This window comes from Musa acuminata, chromosome BXJ2-1 (genome assembly GCF_036884655.1).
Source record: "Musa acuminata AAA Group cultivar baxijiao chromosome BXJ2-1, Cavendish_Baxijiao_AAA, whole genome shotgun sequence".
NCBI lineage: Eukaryota > Viridiplantae > Streptophyta > Magnoliopsida > Zingiberales > Musaceae > Musa > Musa acuminata.
Window position 1 is genome coordinate 33,131,650 of NC_088338.1, and position 17,144 is coordinate 33,148,793.

The window sequence follows — 17,144 nt, forward strand, 5'->3', positions numbered from 1 at the left end:
TAAATTTAATAAATTACATATATCAAAATTTTAATGTCCAATTTAAATGAGAATGAGATAGATTATTTTTGATTAGTGATTTAGAATACGCGAATAGAGTCGGAGCTAAAAAAGGTTTGTCATTTGACCTAACAAGCCTTTGACGAGATAATTATGTTAAGTTCATTATGTATTGTACAATAAACAAATACAATTTACCTATATACTCTTAGCAAAAATATGAGCACTTTATTATATTAAAACAATCTATTGAGATTACTCGAAAAAAAAAAAGGCTATTATAATTAGTGAAGCTTACTATCATCTTCTTAGGTGTTTTCAAAAATTTCAATCCACAGTTTCAAAACATGAATTGTATATTCTTAATTTTTTTATTTGTTATCGAATATATTTAAATTATTACAAGCGTAATCAACTCCTTTCTCATATTTGTATTATTTTATTAGTGTCTATCATTCTCTTTAACTATTATCCTCTTATTTATTTTTTATTATAATATATGATTATACTTTATCTATTAAAATTTATCAAATCTATGATTCTATTAGTTTATTCATTGGTTTAATCGATGACCAGATCTAATGTCAAGATAACTGTGTACAAGAATCATGCAGGTTATAAAGAGCCATGAACTATTTTCTTGGTGGCATCATGAATCGAATTGAAAACATAAATAATCTCTGGTTGAATCCTCAGTCAGAGGACTGTATAATTAATTGCTAGATTCACCAATACAGATATGGATCCCACCAGTGTCGGCGAGAATCTCGTCATTGATAACCCAATGCCGTCGGCGAAATGTGCCCAATAAATTCCAATAAGTCCAAAAAAATATTTGTTGTTTTAGAAAAGTAATGCTCGAGAAGACTATGTTATACATGAAAAGCTACAGTTGTTTCATTTCCATTGTAGTTAAACTTACCATATCTATCACGTAACAACTCAGATTTCTCACGCCAACATTGAAGTAACAAATATTTGAGAAGAACAAGAAAATTTCTAACCGCACGGCAAAATGGGATCATCAAACATTTTGCAGTGCAGAAACGAGACCACATTGGCGACTAAATTACTGCAGCTTCAATAAAGTTTAAAGATCATAACTTCAAAACCTTTTGTTCTCCGCTTGTAGGAAACCACTGCAGCAGTTCTGATAACAACATGCATGTGTTTCTTCCGTAAAAAAAAAAAGCTGTATTCAAAAGAAAACTACGGAGGATAGCAAAAAAAAATTCTGAAGAAGCTCAAATAAATATAAAGTTGATAGATTGCTCCATTAACAAGAAGAAATAATTATATGGTCAGAGGGCAAAGATTTTTTTTTTATGTGAAAAGCAGGGTTCCTTTCAGCGAAAAAATATGCACAAGGCGAAAAATAACAGGTGGCTTACGGAAACTTGGAAACAGGATTATTGGTTGGTTATACATGTAACAAGGGTAAATACCAAGTATGCTTCATGAGTGATTCACCTGTCACAAAGAAACAACTGCAACAACAATGTAAAATTACAAAGATTTTACATAAAATTATTCAGGTACGAAACTATTAGACCATAAAACAAAAAAGGAAAAAGAAAACAATTGCAACAACAATGTAAAATTACAAAGATTTTACACATTTTTTCAGTTACGAGACCATTGGATCATAAAAATAATACTAAAGAGGTAAAAAACAGACCATTATTAAAATAATGCTTCACTTTCGCAACAGACCATTATAAAAAACAGACCATTATTAAAAAAACAGATCATGAAACAAAAAAGGAAAAAGAAAACAATTGCAACAACAATGTAAAATTACAAAGATTTTACACAATTTTTCAGTTATGAGACCATTGGATCATAAAAATAATACTAAAGAGGTAAAAAACAGACCATTATTAAAATAATGCTTCACTTTTGCAACAGACCATTATAAAAATCAGACCATTATTAAAAAAACAGATCATGAAACAAGAAAGGAAAAAGAAAACAATTGCAGCAACAATGTAAAATTACAAAGATTTTACAAAAAAAATTTCAGGTATGAAACTATTGGATCATAAAACAAAAAACTCTCCCCTTTAACATGCACCTTTAGTACTAAAGAGGTAAAACACAGACCATTATTAAAATAATGCTTCACTTTTGCAACATACCATTATAAAAAACAGACCATTATTAAAAAACAGATCATGAAACAAAAAAGGAAAAAGAAAACAACTGCAACAACAATGTACAATTACAAAGATTTTACATAAAATTATTCAGGTACGAAACTATTGGATCATAAAACAAAAAACTCTCCCCTTTAACATGCACCTTTAGTATTAAAGAGGTAAAAAACAGACCATTATTAAAATAATGCTTCACTTTTGCTTGACCGATGATGTAGGTATAGGAGATTGATCAGTGACCACACCAATTTAAGATAATGGGTATGAAGCTTCAGTAGGTAAAAAATTATAATTTGCATGCCCGCCTCACTGAATATTAAACTTTGTGCAGGAACATAATCAAGCATAAAGCAGCAGAGTTCCAAGATCTTGTCATCTTAGTCTTGGGCAAAAAGTCTTTCTGGATTGAAGAATAGAATATTTCCATTAGTGGAGGGTGCCCAAAACTCTAGACAGATCAAACAGGCCAGAATTGCAAATTTTTAGATCTCAAGAAAGAAGGCCCAAATAATTTTCCTTTGATTACCAAAAATACTGCATATCGTATAGGTCAATGATGATTTAAACCTCCAAGTTGTCTGATTGCCCTTTGTGGCGAAGGGGATGCATTTCTGATCAGACATTATGTAGGGGTGTCACCTGACTGATTGTTGCTTTCATCAACCTCGTTTACCTTTTCAGACCTGCATTCTAAGAGTGGGATATCAGGTGTATCTACAACCTGATCAGGTACAGCTTCTTTGTTATGTGTCTGTAATCCAGTAAATCGTGCAAGATCGACCCATTGCTGCAAATAGAAAGCAAGTAAATCAGGTGAAGATGAGATAATACTAGCACTATTGCATAAGCTTTCCGATTCATATAACCAGAACGACAACATTAATCAAAACTAGGAAAACTGAGAAAAAAATCAGCAGAATAATTTTCTTCACGTGACATCTGCTAAGCATGTGTTGTTGCAAAATATCTATAAATTTGTATTGATGCTGGGGTTTGGTGATCTAAAGCAAAAGGTTAGCTAATAGTAAGTAAAAGCTCACAGCAAATTCATTAAGAAACAGAACAAAGTTGCTTATCTCTAGCCTATTGAAAACTCTGATTATCTCAATTAGAGAACCAATATTATTGTACTGTTGGCCTCAGCAATAAAAGAATGAGCAGACAATGGGATAAATTTCTATAAGAACAGAATCTCCAAAGAACTACCTCAAGAAACTGCAGAACATAAGAGGACACTTGCAGAGTGATGTCTAATCCTAAAAAAAGAGATTTTTTTTATTTTCAACATGTCTAAATAGGTTTTTATTTTTTTTCTGAGACTTATAGACTGTTTTCATCCATGTTTTGATGTCCTAATAATGACAGCACACTCTAGTGTTGAAACATCATATATTATCACTACTTTTAAGATTTATCTCTTGCTAGATAAGAATTGATAAGATAAGATTTCAATCCAATCTTTAAAAAGTCAATTGGATGTCCATAGCCCTGATAGCAGTTGAATTGTTTTCAAGTAGTCTATCTAATAAAATCCTGCATGACTGAGATGTGTACAGCACAATGAGTTTTTAATAAAGAAACGATATTTTAGGTTAGGTAACTATGATTATCTTCCTTCTTTGTCTCTGATGGGAATTCTTCCAAATTCATTGCAACTTCATCAAAAAAAATTTATCCGTTCCCTTTTCAATCTAATTTCATAAATTGAGTATCTTTAGTTATTCCTGGCATTAACTTGGTGGTAAATATATTCAAAATCAAATTAGAGTGTAAATATGGACCATGCTTTAGAATTTCATGTTACCACTTGGTGTGCACTACTTCAACTGGCCATTGATTCTTAAAATATTAAAATTCTTAATATTCTTTGGTGTGTGCTGGCCTGTCTACGCTAGTCCCATTTATAGCATACCATAAAATGAATAGAAAAACAGTGCACAACATATTCCCCCTCCTAGTATATCATAATCACAGGTTTCTTGTGTGCCAAAAACAAATAGAGAATATATCACCAGACGAACAGATCCAGAATTTAAGACTCTACTAACCTGTGTTCCCCAGTATGAGTTGATTGTGCGGACAGTGAAAGACAATGCATTTACAAGTAGCAGTCCACTGTTGTAAGATAACAGATAATCTGAAAGTCGGTGCTCCACTATTCCAGCAATTATCTGCACATTTAGGTTCTCAGGTTGATGATTTGAAAGTAGTTGTACAGTAACATGAACTTGAAGAATGCTCTGAAATACTGTCAATAAGGACTGACAATTGTCTTGAAGAAGAATTTCTACCTTCAACAGTTCTTAATTGATGATTAAACACTAAATGATGACATCACTGAGTTATGACTAGCATAGTTATCACCGAGTTATGACTAGCATAAACCATGGACTTTATTACACTGCACATTCCACATATCTTGAAGATAGAGTGCCAAATCAATTGCAAAAATTGGCATATGCCAACTAAAGCAGCAACCAGCAGGCATATTCTTGCACTAGGAAGAGTCAGAACATGTTTAACTACTATGAGATGGGTCCAGGTAACAGGACAAAGGAGAGAAAGATAAGCAGTAATTGATTCTGGAAACTATTTAGAATGCATAACTGCTAACTAATACATACATGAACTGATTTTATCAAACTAAAGCTGCCAAATTAAGAACCTGATACCGCAGGTTTGCTGATGTTCCGAGAAAGCATCCATATACAATTGCTGATTTAAATATTGGAGATCTTTTACGTCTGCTATTTACAGTTAATGCAGGTTTCAGAGTTCCACGAACAAAATACAGAACATCTGATGCAATTCCAGCACCAATACTAGAGATAAATCCAACACCAGCAAGTTTCAAACCACCAACAATTACCGATGCAAATCTTTGAATCGAATTCCAGTCTTTACCCACAATACTCTTCTGAAAGGCATTATCTGGAATTGATCCTAGAAGGCCCTTTAGTAATTCAAAGCTCTCAAGAGATGAACTGTCATCAGCATAAGTTAGAAATGAAAGAGTTGGGGCAGGAAGCCACACAGTAAAGAAGTCAACAACGGAACCTCTGATTGTGTCTGTTAAAACATAATCAATTTCTTCAAGAAAACGTCCTTTACGTCTTTCATATTGTGCTAAAAGAGTTGTTGTTATAGAAATAGCCTCTTCTATGGCCAACCTATGCAGAAATTTAGGATCTGCCAGAAGTCTTTCCCGGAATCCCTGAAAGAGAAAACTAATTGAATGAAGACAACAAGTCAAACAATACACACACAAACAAAAGCAATGTTCCTTGACTCTGTTCATATGCTACTGTAGCTAGTAGCCTAGTACCACAAACAAATTTTGAGCTCATTGTTTTTAAATATGAACTAGGAACTCTTAAGATGCTCAGTAATTTAATGGATCTTTAACACATCATGGCTTACAGAGTAAAAAATAAAAACGTGAGAGGGAAGATGTCCTTTACTTGGAATCTGTGAATGAGTTCTGAGACTAAAGGATACTTCTCGAGGTCAAAAAAGTTCTGCAGTATCTCTGGCGAGACTATTCCAAGATCCAATCCTGTCTGAAGGTCCTGTTAAAAGAAGAAAGTCGAGAATTCAGCAATAAAGTGTATTGCCCAAATGCTACATCACGGAAAACATAAATAAAATAAATCAACTACCTAAAGCTGTCCAGGAGATCAGGTTTTAAAGAATATTCATCTCCAAGAACAAAGAAGTCAGCAGTAGGATAACTACGGACAGGGCTAGCCATTACACAAAAATGTTGAGCGAACACTGAATAATGTGGTCTCATTGCATTGATCATCTCGATCCAATTAATAAACTGGCCAGGCTTGGGCCTCTGCCTGGCTGAAGGGGTGATAATAAATTTTTAGGTTTATCACATATATAATACCCATGGGTATTTGTGTATGCAGTCCTCAAGAGTTCATATATGCATGCATATGATTGAAATAGTGGATATTTGCCTGTATCTCCCTTGAAAGTTTGTATTTGCACCCTATAAAATAGAGGGTAGATGTGTATGTATCTCCTAAAGTTATATAAATGCCTCAATCCTAAGAAACTGTGGTTCAACAAGTTTGAGAGACATTAAGGAGCAAGAGTTGAATGTCTTATTGAGTTTTGCCCTTTCCCGACCTTGCGGAAAAGAAAAGTGTACATTCAAGTTTGCTAAAGGATGTGCTGGGAGAGTATTGCTACAAATACATGCTGTTTTACAGGGTAGACATGCAAACACAAACTTCCTAAAGGTATATGTTCAAATACTTATAGCTTGAGGGTTATATATGCATATAAATAAATTTTGAATCTCACCATGACTTGAAATATATAAGCTGAGTTTCTTTAATAATGCACATATTATCGTACACCTATCTGATGCCTTTTTATCTCTCCAGTTTAAGGCATGGAAATGTTGGTTATAAATTGAATCTAACAGCACAAACAAGATTAAAAGTTTAGCTATTAGCATTATGTATTTTAATGAAATATAAAGAGGCTTAAACCTTATTTCTCAACCTAAGTCTCAAAAAGGATTCTTGGACTAAGCTTGCACCTAAGTTGTTAAATTTCTGTTGGCTTTGTCCTAGTAATTTAAATAGGCACCCAAGCGCTCGCCTAGGCCCCCAAGTGAGGTGAGGCGAGGCTCGAGCGCCTCAAGGTTTGCTTAGGCGGCATGCTTTAGTGAAGCGCCGCCTGGGCACTTGCCTGAACCCAGGCGCCAAGCACCTCGAGCGAGCGCCCAATTGAAGCAAAGCAACCGAACCAAACTTGATAGTCTAGTTCAGTTGAACAATAGCTATCTCCACCGCCAATGCACAGGACCAACACTTCCTCTGTCGCTAACAGACGGATTCATAAGTCTAGTTTTTGTGCACAGTTCCCTCTGCCACCACTGCTTTCGTGTACAACTCCTTCCACCGTCGAGGGAGAGGATTGTAGCTTCCTCCACCACCGACAAACGCATATGAATCTTCCTCCACCCACGACGTTGTCGTCCACCGCTTCTGCCACCGCTTGAAGCTTTCTTCGTAGCTGCTGTTGCCGTCTGCAGCTCCATCACCACTACTATCGTCCAAAGCTTCCTCTGTCACTGCTACTGATGTCTGTAGCTTCCTCCGTTGCTGCTACTGTCGTTCGCAGTTTCCTCTGTCGTCGTCTGAAAGCTCCTCCATCACCACCGCCCTCTCCTTCCCCACTTTCCACCATCAATAATTCTTTTCTTCCCTCTAACTGCTGTTAATAGTGGATTAAATACTGTTAACAGTAGATTATTAACTATTGTTACTATATAATAGTCCTTATTTAGATTTTAGCACAGCTAATCTCTATTTATTGTTGAGTCTTTTGATATTTTTATTATTAGAATATTGATAATGTAACTTGGTATTTTAGATCTTTTCAATTTAATATCATTTTTTTTTTATATAATCATATTTATCAATTGTATTATATATTTTTTATATTTTAATATTTCAAAGTACCTCGCTTCACTCGAGTGGGTGCCTAGGCGAGTGCCTAAGGCATTTTGGGACCTTGGCACCTAGTACTTTTTAAATCACTACTTTGATCTCATTAAGAGCCTCAAGGTCCAGAGCCAACAAACCAAAGCTCAAGCAATTGATATTCGTAGGCAAAATCCAAAATTTAGCTTCTTATAGTGACTAAAAAATCATAGGACAACAATTTGACAGCCAAGGATAGTAACACATGGTAATCAATTACCTGAGGTAGGGCTTCCCGTCTTCGACCAGCTGCATTCATTACTCGAGCAATTTCGGCACGGTCGAAGCAATTTCTACTGCAAGGTTTAGCAGCAGAGTACCACAAGAAATCAGCAATAGGAACTTCACCTTCTCTGCGTATCTGTTGTCTCTCAGGATCAAGCAGAATGATAGCTTGGTTTTTCTTTTGCAGTTTCTTTGATATTCTAGCAGGAATTCCCGTTCCTCTTGATCCATAAATTACATGGCTTGCACCAGTTATAACTACAAGCATGCCTGCTGAACTGCCATCACTTGCAGCTTTCATGATACTCTGGGACATATTATATTCATCAACAACTCTTGCCTGTGCAGATAGGTATGAACTAGGACCAAAGAGAACAGATGGGTCTGAAGAAATCCTGTCTATCAGTGACCTGCCAGAGATAGAAGTGAAGCCAGAGATGAAGCCTGAGCCAGCCGGAGGAGCATATAACTTGCGTTCTTCTTTAGAAAGGCCTCGGATTCCTTCAGCTTGAACAGTTCTTAGGACCTAACAAATTTAGCAGAAAAAAATGAATGTTCTCTTGACAGATCCAAAAATGCACAAACAGATGGTTATGAATATGTAAAAATTAATATCCATAAAGCAAACAGACCAACAAAGTAGTTAACAAAGTTCGGCAGTTAATTAAATTCTAGCAATAATATCTGCAAGATGATAAGTTCAAATAAGAGGAAAGGTATACATCTCAAACAGAGTTACAGAAAGTTTAGCTCACTGTCTATAATCTCAGCAAAAGTGAAGGAGAATCCCAAGTGAAACCAAGCATTCATATGTTCCTTCCAGTTCATTGTAATATGATGAGGAAAATGAGGTTATCATTAATTTGAAACTAGAAAGAAACAAACAAGAAAAGAAAGGCATATAAGTTGGAAGGAAAAATAATTCCTGAAAAAAAATATATAGTGAAATTCTGAGTGGATGCATGGTGCAGGACCATATGTTGGTGAGGTACAAATCCTATAGTTAGAGTACCAGTTATAATAATTGAATAAATATGGTGGGCAAACAATGGAAACTGAACCTAAACATGTTGGATTTCACATTGGCAACCAAAATGGGTAAAAATAAAAGGATTTTGAACTAAAATGGTGGAGATGTGCCAATCATAAGTGGACAAAGTGAGTATATAAATGAAAAAAATGCAAGATAATATTATATTCAGAATAAGTTAATGCTGTTATGTCTCTAGTTTTCAAAACATCGTATTGAAAGCTTACATGCAAAAAAATATCCATTTATTTGATTAATACGGAAAAGCTATTGACATGCATGGACGAGAGAAGAGTGGCATTAAGCATAGAAGTTCACATTTTGATGTTATGCACATGGATATCTTCAATTGCAAGAGTAAATTACTTTCAGTGGAGTACCACAAGCAACAAGCTTTACTCCATTGTCACGGCAGTAATTCAGAAGAGGTTCATACTCCTGCCAGCGTTCAGATGGCCAATGAAAAGTGTAAGACCTCAAGCTTCCTCCATCAATTCTGCCAATGACATATAGCTTTTCCAATAAGAGTGTACGAGAAAATAAACTGAGAATGAGATTTAAAACAATATAGTAAAAGATCAGACTTTACTACAGTAATAATGATCCTGGGTCAGTTTATACTTGATAATCAACTAATAGGTTGACAAATAAGGAACCATTTGAATATAAGTCAGCAATAGCTATGAAGAGATGACAAAATGGTTAATAAAAATTATTGTGTTGCTCCTAAAAAAGTACACTCAAACTTAACATGCCATGTAGAATTAATAGAAAGGAACAAGAAGTTATACAAAAGGCTGAATGCTACACTAGAAAGGGAAACAAAAGGAATTTGACGAGGAAAGAAACACAATAAGCAAATCAAAAGACTTCAGGTGCGGTAATTACGATATCCAATGGGGTACCACATCCAAGGTGAACTATAGCTTGAGATAGTATATAAGCCACTTAACCACCTCCAAAATGCATGTTTTAAGTAGTCCTGCCTGAGGGACCCATGTTATTTCAAGCTTCGACATGACAAATATAATATTCATATATCAGAGCAACAACAGTAGAGTGTAGGATCATGTTAAAACCTATTGTGTGCCTTTCCAAATCTCCAGTCTTGCAGAGGAAAGCATCATATGTAATGGAAATAGTTTGGTGGGTGATGAGACCTATATAATCCTACAACATCTACAAGAATTCTGATGATCCAGTATATGACCTTTGCATGACCTACGAAAGATGTTAGATATATGAGTGGATAGATAACAATACTACAAAACAGTCTCCATAAGATGTGGGTTATATTTTGAGATAAAATGAGTCACTACCTAACATCGAAAGGCATCTTTTCAGTACTCTATTTGACTAGGGGTTTGGTCTATGTTTTGCTTTAAGCATATATCATAATAATAACTATAGCAACATGGTGAAGGTAAAGTTGTTAGTCCCAAGGAATCTAGTAGAAGAATGATGTTTGATTAACACTTAGACAAAGACAACAATCAGGGACACAACCAAGTTTCCTACGTAAAGGGTACAAAAGAGGATATACTTGTATATTTACCATAGGACAATATTATAATTCTAATGCGGTCAAATATATGATAAGTAAATCTTATATCCAATACTGCCTAGGTTGAAAATAATGAAGTTTTGGAAAATTTGTCATAAAGTCTAGCTAGACCCATGACAACAATAGTGTATCTTAGCAAGAAAGAAAAGGAAAAAGAAAAAAAGAAACAGCACTTCCATATTCACCTTGTAGTGAAACTTCCATGACCAAGATCCCATATCAGCAACTGCCATATTGCCATACGATAAACCAAAGAAAGAGCCATCTTGGTCAATGAATGGAGTGATAGGCAAGAATGTAATAAAGATCATACTGACACCTAGAGGGCCAGGAATGCAGCATTTTGTTATGATCCTTTTATTTTCTGAGCTTTTGAATAATGTTTATTGAGTTTGTTTAGTTCAGTTGGAGTCAGATAGAGATTTATTTAATATTTATTTATTATTAAGAATCCAAGTCCTGATGGACTCTAGGTGGAACTCTATAAATAGTGATGTAACCGTTTCTTTTCGGTAGAGAATAAAATATTATTTAGTCTTTTGACTAACCCTAGGAGGCCGATTCCCTCGAAGTGATCATCCTTTTTTCCTTCTTTCTTCTACGATAAAACCCTAGGGTCTTATCATTTGGTATCAGAGCAGCAATCCTCGGCATTCTCGCTGCAGTTATCATCATCCCAAAAAAAAGAAAAGGCCGGCAGCCACGCATCCCTGTTTCCCCTCTCCACCACCGCAACTTCCCGGCCAGCGACGACCACCACCCGCCTCCTAGCCGCGACCCTCGCTGCCTCCTTCTCCATCGCCACCGCTGCTTCCCGGCCGCTAGACCATCGCCGCCGCTGCTCCCCGGCCAGCAACCTTCCCTCCTCGCTGCCCCATCTCGCTCGAGCGAGAAGGGCCAAGGCCACTGTTTCCCAGCCAACGGACCACCCCCTTGTCGCTTCTACCGTCGACGACGTTGCCCCTAGCCACACCACCATCGCTGCCTCCCCTTGGGTCGCAGCTTCAGCCACAGCCACAGTCGCTCGACCCTCCCTCCTCGTGACGACCGAAATAGGGCAACTCACCAATTGCCCTTGTTCCCAGCCGCGCTTCCACCAATTCTTTTCTCCACCGGCATTCACAACACCGCCGCCTCCCACCCGAGCCACCACCGCTGCCAGCCTTCTCCCCAACCGCTTGCGATCCTTCAGCATCACCAGCGGCTCCTTCTATGGTGCGATAGAAACAGAGCACTCTCTGTTGTCGCAGCCGCCAGTCCCTCTACTACTACATGCGCCAATTGCCACCATCGCCACCGTAACTTCCCGGTCAGCAATGACCGTTGCCCACCTCCCAACCGCGACCCTCGCTGTCTCCCCTTGGGTCACAACTGCAGCCCCGCGACCCTCCCTCCTCGCAGTGATCGAAACAAGGCAACTACGATCGCCACTGTTTCCTCCCTCTTCGCTGCTGGCATCGACAGCGACCGCTACAACCGTCATTGTTTCCTCAACCACCCGCGATCCCTCGGCATCGCCAACGCCTCCTTTCGCAGTGCGACAGAGACATGGCAACACTGCCTCCCATTCGCGCAGCAGCCTTATCCTCAACCACCGCAGCGACTAGCCCTCGACGGCGCTGCCCCCAGCCGCACCACCATCGTTGCCTCCTAGCCCTCAGCAGCAACGACCCCTCCACGCAGCGACCGCAGCTACATCCCACATCCTCGCAGCATCCCTTCATTCCCACAGTGTTGCCACCGACTACGTCACAATAGCAGCACTGAATAGGGCAATGATTAATGCCTTAGTCCCGACACCAGAAACAGGAGTTGAGATTTTAGATTTGCAGTGTTACGCAATGACTACCGACAACTCAGTAAAAACCCAAATCGAAGCATTGGAAATCAGAATTGAGAACCAGCTGCAAGAAACACTTAATGATTTCAAAAAGACCCTGCTGGAGAGCTTCAACAAACTTCAACAAGATGAAAGTTCAAATCTTATATTAAACCGATCAGGAGACACAGGAAAAAACCAAGAACAGGACACAACCTACCCGCACATGAAGGTGGAATTTCCAAGATGGGAAGATGGAGATCTGACCAGTTGGATCTCTAGGGCAGAAATTTTTTTTCGTTTTTACAGAACCCCAGAAGAATCCAAGGTGGAAATAGCCTCATTCCAACTAGATGGAGATGCAATCCAATGGTATGATTGGTACGAAACTTGCCATGGAGTCCCCTCATGGGAGTAATTCAAAAGAAGGCTTCTTGTTCGCTTTGGACCATCTGAATATGAGAATGTTGATGGACAGCTTGCCAAAATTCGTTAGATTTCTACAGTATTGAAATATCAGAGCAGGTTTGAACGATTGTCAAATCAAGCCAGAGATTGGTCTGAACGATAACTGGTGGGTACATTCATCGAAGGACTTAATCCAGACATTCGATGTGAAGTTAAGGCTCGTCAACCCCGCACTATGATCGCTGTAATATCATTTGCACGTTTACATGAGGAAAAAATCAGTAGAGAAAATCATCGAAACATAAGTGACAACAAACAGATGATCAGCAAGCCACCCGCCCTATCTATTCCCAACCGGAACCCTAACACCCGAAGGCTAACCCAAGAAGAACTCAAGGAAAGATCAACGAAGGGTTTATGCTGGCACTATGATGAAAAGTGGAGTAGGGAGCACCGATGTAAACAAAGACAACTTCTAATGATTGAACCAATTGGGGAGGAACCGGAAGTTAACAATGTGGACTCCGATCATGAAGGTATGGATTCTGATGATGATGTTGGACCTATCATACATACAGTGCATGCATTAGTCAACTACTCTAATCCGCAAAATATATAAGTTGGAGGAACTTTGGAACATCAACATGTTACAGTTTTGATTGATACTGATAGCACTAACAATTTTATGGATAGTAAGGTTGCCGACCAATTGGCTTACCACATTAAAGACTGTAACAAATTTGAAGTAAAGGTCATCGATGGACAAATTTTAACCTGTGATAGCAAGTGCACAAAGATTACGCTGACTTTGTAGGGCCAAGAGTTGCTTGTGGACTTCTTTTTGCTACCCTTGGAAGACTTCGAAGTGGTGCTTGGAATTGAATGGCTATCAACCTTGGGTGATGTTTCGTAAAATTTTTCTAAACTAATCATGAAGTTTTTTATTAATGGAAAGCAGGTGATCCTAAAGGGAAGACGTGGAAGTAAGATCACAACTGCCACTAGCCATCGGATGGAGAGGATTTTTCAGAAGACTGCAACACCGAAAGGTCGACCTATTGCTTACACCATCAAGAAATGGAGACCGTACTTGATTAACGGGTTGTGACGCACCGTAGATATCCTGTGACTGAAGTGCTGAAAGAGAAACTCCCTAAGTTTGATGCTGCTCGGCCTTGGGGACAAGGCTGATTTGGAGGGGGAGAAATTGTTAGGATCATTTAATTTTCTGAGCTTTTAAATAATGTTTATTGAGTTTGTTTAGTTCAATTAGAGTCGGATAGAGGTTTATTTAATATTTATTTATTATTAAGAGTCCAAGTCCTGGTGGACTCTAGGTAGAACTCTATAAATAGTGATGTAACCGTTTCTTTTCAATAGAAAATGAAATATTATTCAATCTTTTGACTAACCCTAGGAGATCGATCCCCTCAAAGTGATCAAGGAGGCTGATCCCCTCGAAGCGATCATCCCTTTTCCCTTCTTTCTTCTACGATAAAACCCTAGGGTCTTATCACATTTCCTAAGGGTTAACCCAATCTCACTTGTAAATCTATTGCAGATTGTTAGTCCAGCTGCAGAATACACAGGAAGTTTAACATTTGACTGCATCTGCAAGGGTTGAATATTAAGACTAGTACCAACCTAAAATGGATGTTTCAGGTCTTCATCTTGATTTCTTCAGATATTATTCCCAAAAAAGGATCCACAAAAGGTTAAAGAAACCCTATTTTAGTCATAACAAAAAAGATTATCATAACATACATAGTTTAAGGGTAAAGATGAAGCCAGTAAGATGCCAATACTTCTCTTGAACCAATATACATAAAAACAGAAAGTACAGGAAATTAAATTAACTCATAATTCTTCTAAAATACTAAAATAACTACTAAAAATAAGAATAAAATCCATCCAAAATAACTAAAATAAATAAAAGCCTTCTAGAGTTGCACAAAGATGAAATAGACTTTTTTTTTTCTTCACCCAATGGCCCAAGGACTAGTATAAATAGCCAAACCCGATATAGTCCAAATTTGACTTGCATAAGAACTAATACAGACATTTTGCATGAGCCATGATTCTTTTTGGCATACGAAATATGCTCTACATATCTTGTCAGATCCTTGACAACTGCTAATCCACATGGTGGAGAAGGGATCGCATGCCAAGTCAGTAATTCATGTGCTACCCAGCACCCATTTCTTGGCCAATTAAGGCCCTAGATGAGCTGGTCCAATCCTGATACTGCATCGAGTATAAATAAGCAAAAAATAAGGGCTACTCCCAATTAATTTGGCTAGTTTGGCCCCTTGTAGCTTAACCTTGGTTCGAATTAGGATGCTCTTTAACTTTTCACATGGAGTTGCACAGTATTATGTTTAAGAAACTTCAAAATTAGAATGAAGCATATCAGTTCTAGATATCAAAAAATAACCTTAGTTCGAATTAGGATGCTCTTTAACTTTTCACATGGAGTTGCACATTATTATGTTTAAGAAACTTCAAAATTAGAATGAAGCATATCAGTTCTAGAAATCAGAAAATAACCTTAGTTCGAATTAGGATGCTCTTTAACTTTTCACATGGAGTTGCACATTATTATGTTTAAGAAACTTCAAAATTAGAATGAAGCATATCAGTTCTAGCAATCAGAAAATAACCTTAGTTCGAGTTAGGATGCTCTGTAACTTTTCACATGGAGTTGCACATTATTATGTTTAAGAAACTTCAAAATTAGAATGAAGCATATCAGTTCTAGAAATCAGAAAATAAAACAGCACTTATCCATGCACTCAACAGCAAAAATGATCCTAAAATTTCGAACTAAAACAATCTAAAAGAAGAACAACTTGTAGCTTTTCGTAACTCTAACCTTATCCAAATTGAGAAAATAATGCTTATTCCAAGAGACAATGTAACAAAAAGTGGACAAGGTCACCAGTTCTCCAAGCTGAAGGAAAAAGAGAAAAGAAGACGAACCTTCCATCCATGAACTGATCAAGCTGTTGTTGGAGATCGATAGGGAACGCCTCAAGGGCCACAGATACGGTCTTCTGCTGCTCCAAACATCGATTCCTAAGATTCTTGACGATCTCCAGCTCAAGAACCCTATCATCTCGATCTGGCACCATCTCGGCCTCCCCCAAGTACACGACGCGAGCGCCCATCAGCTTCTCCCACACCCTCCTCTTGTCCTTCCCCACCGCCTGCGGCTCCCCAATTACCGTCGCGTCATAAACCCTAGAGAGTATCTCCGGCTCCCCCTCCTCCTCCTTCTCCTTCTCCTTTTCCTTCCCTTTGTCCGCGTCTACGACAGTGGGGGCAGAGGCGGCAGCGGGGAGCGGTTCGGGTGCCTTCTCCTCCGCGGCAGCGGCGGCGGCGACCGAGTGGAGGAAGCCCACCGCCATGGCCAACGAGGGCAAGAGCAAGAACTCCCGCCGCTTCGCCATCCCCCGGACGTCGCCATCCCCAGCGTCGGTGTCGCGGCGGAGCGCGGCGGCGGGCCGCGGAAGTATACTTGCCGATAAGAACTGGCGGGCGAAGCGGTCGCCGGGGCGGCGAGGAGAGGGGCACCGGGCGAGGAACGAGGATTTGAGATGGGCGATGTTTTGCGAGTTGGCGATCATTTCCACGCGAGACGCAACACGCCGCCCCTCTATCACAGGGAACGTGGCATCTAACCAATAATAGTTCAACGCCATTCCCACAATACCATTAAATATTATACTGTAAAAGAATTAACATTTAAAAATAAATAAATCTCCCAAATTATATCCTCTTTTTATTTCTGGTCAAAAAAATGCATATACATTTTCTTTTCTCACATTAGATAAAACATTTTAATTTGTAGTATAGATCCTCATTGGTCAACGTTCTATAACACCAAATTACGTAAGGATGTCGATTACGTGTTGGAATGTCAATCTTAATGTTATTTTTCTATTATAACAAGAATGACACAAGTGGACGGACGGAGGGACACAAGTGGTGAGAGCGGCCATGGCTGAAGGAAGCTTGAAGCATGAGGACGGATAGACTTCAACGCGTTCCACATACACCACAAGATCCAGCTCATAAAGGCCAACTTGAGTGCTTAGATGCCTGCTGCCGAGGTGGTGGTGACGTGTTCGCACCATCTTCACTGGTTCCTTCTCTCGTGGAGGACAAAATAAGCTCGGCGATCGTCATTCATGTATGTATCAAATTTTGCCTATTTGTACCTGTGCATGATGTTTTATATTAGTAAAAAGAAAACAGTTTGGAATTAAAAATGTGAGCTTAACTGTAAAAGAAAGATATTATTATTATTATTTCATTTATCAGCTTGGATGGGTGTGTTGGGCATTTACCTGGGACGTGGTTTACTTCTCGTGTTTTCCGTGTGCAGAACAAACACATGACCTTATGGGAGCGCTGATGCTGACAAGTATTATAA

At 38.4% G+C, this 17,144-nt stretch overlaps 1 protein-coding gene across 4 annotated transcripts; it reads right to left on the reverse strand.

Annotated features, from left to right (window-relative positions):
• Positions 1 to 2,175: 2,175 nt before the first annotated feature.
• LOC135581336 (protein RETICULATA-RELATED 6, chloroplastic-like) lies at positions 2,176 to 16,425 on the reverse strand. Of its 4 annotated transcripts, XR_010481833.1 has the most exons (8): positions 15,689 to 16,425; positions 9,285 to 9,414; positions 7,884 to 8,414; positions 5,618 to 5,725; positions 4,822 to 5,370; positions 4,205 to 4,327; positions 2,683 to 2,943; positions 2,176 to 2,556 (listed from the first exon to the last, which is right to left on the reverse strand). XR_010481833.1 is itself a non-coding variant. In XM_065093855.1 (7 exons), the coding sequence occupies exons 1-7, from the start codon at positions 16,408 to 16,410 to the stop codon at positions 2,779 to 2,781; spliced, it is 2,328 nt and encodes a 775-aa protein (XP_064949927.1). In that variant the 5' UTR covers positions 16,411 to 16,425; the 3' UTR covers positions 2,176 to 2,778. The 4 variants fall into 4 exon arrangements, 3 of the variants coding, with proteins under 3 accessions (XP_064949927.1, XP_064949929.1, XP_064949928.1); XM_065093855.1 differs by having other exon boundaries at positions 2,176 to 2,943; XM_065093857.1 differs by lacking the exons at positions 2,176 to 2,556; positions 2,683 to 2,943 and having other exon boundaries at positions 4,829 to 5,370.
• Positions 16,426 to 17,144: the final 719 nt, after the last annotated feature.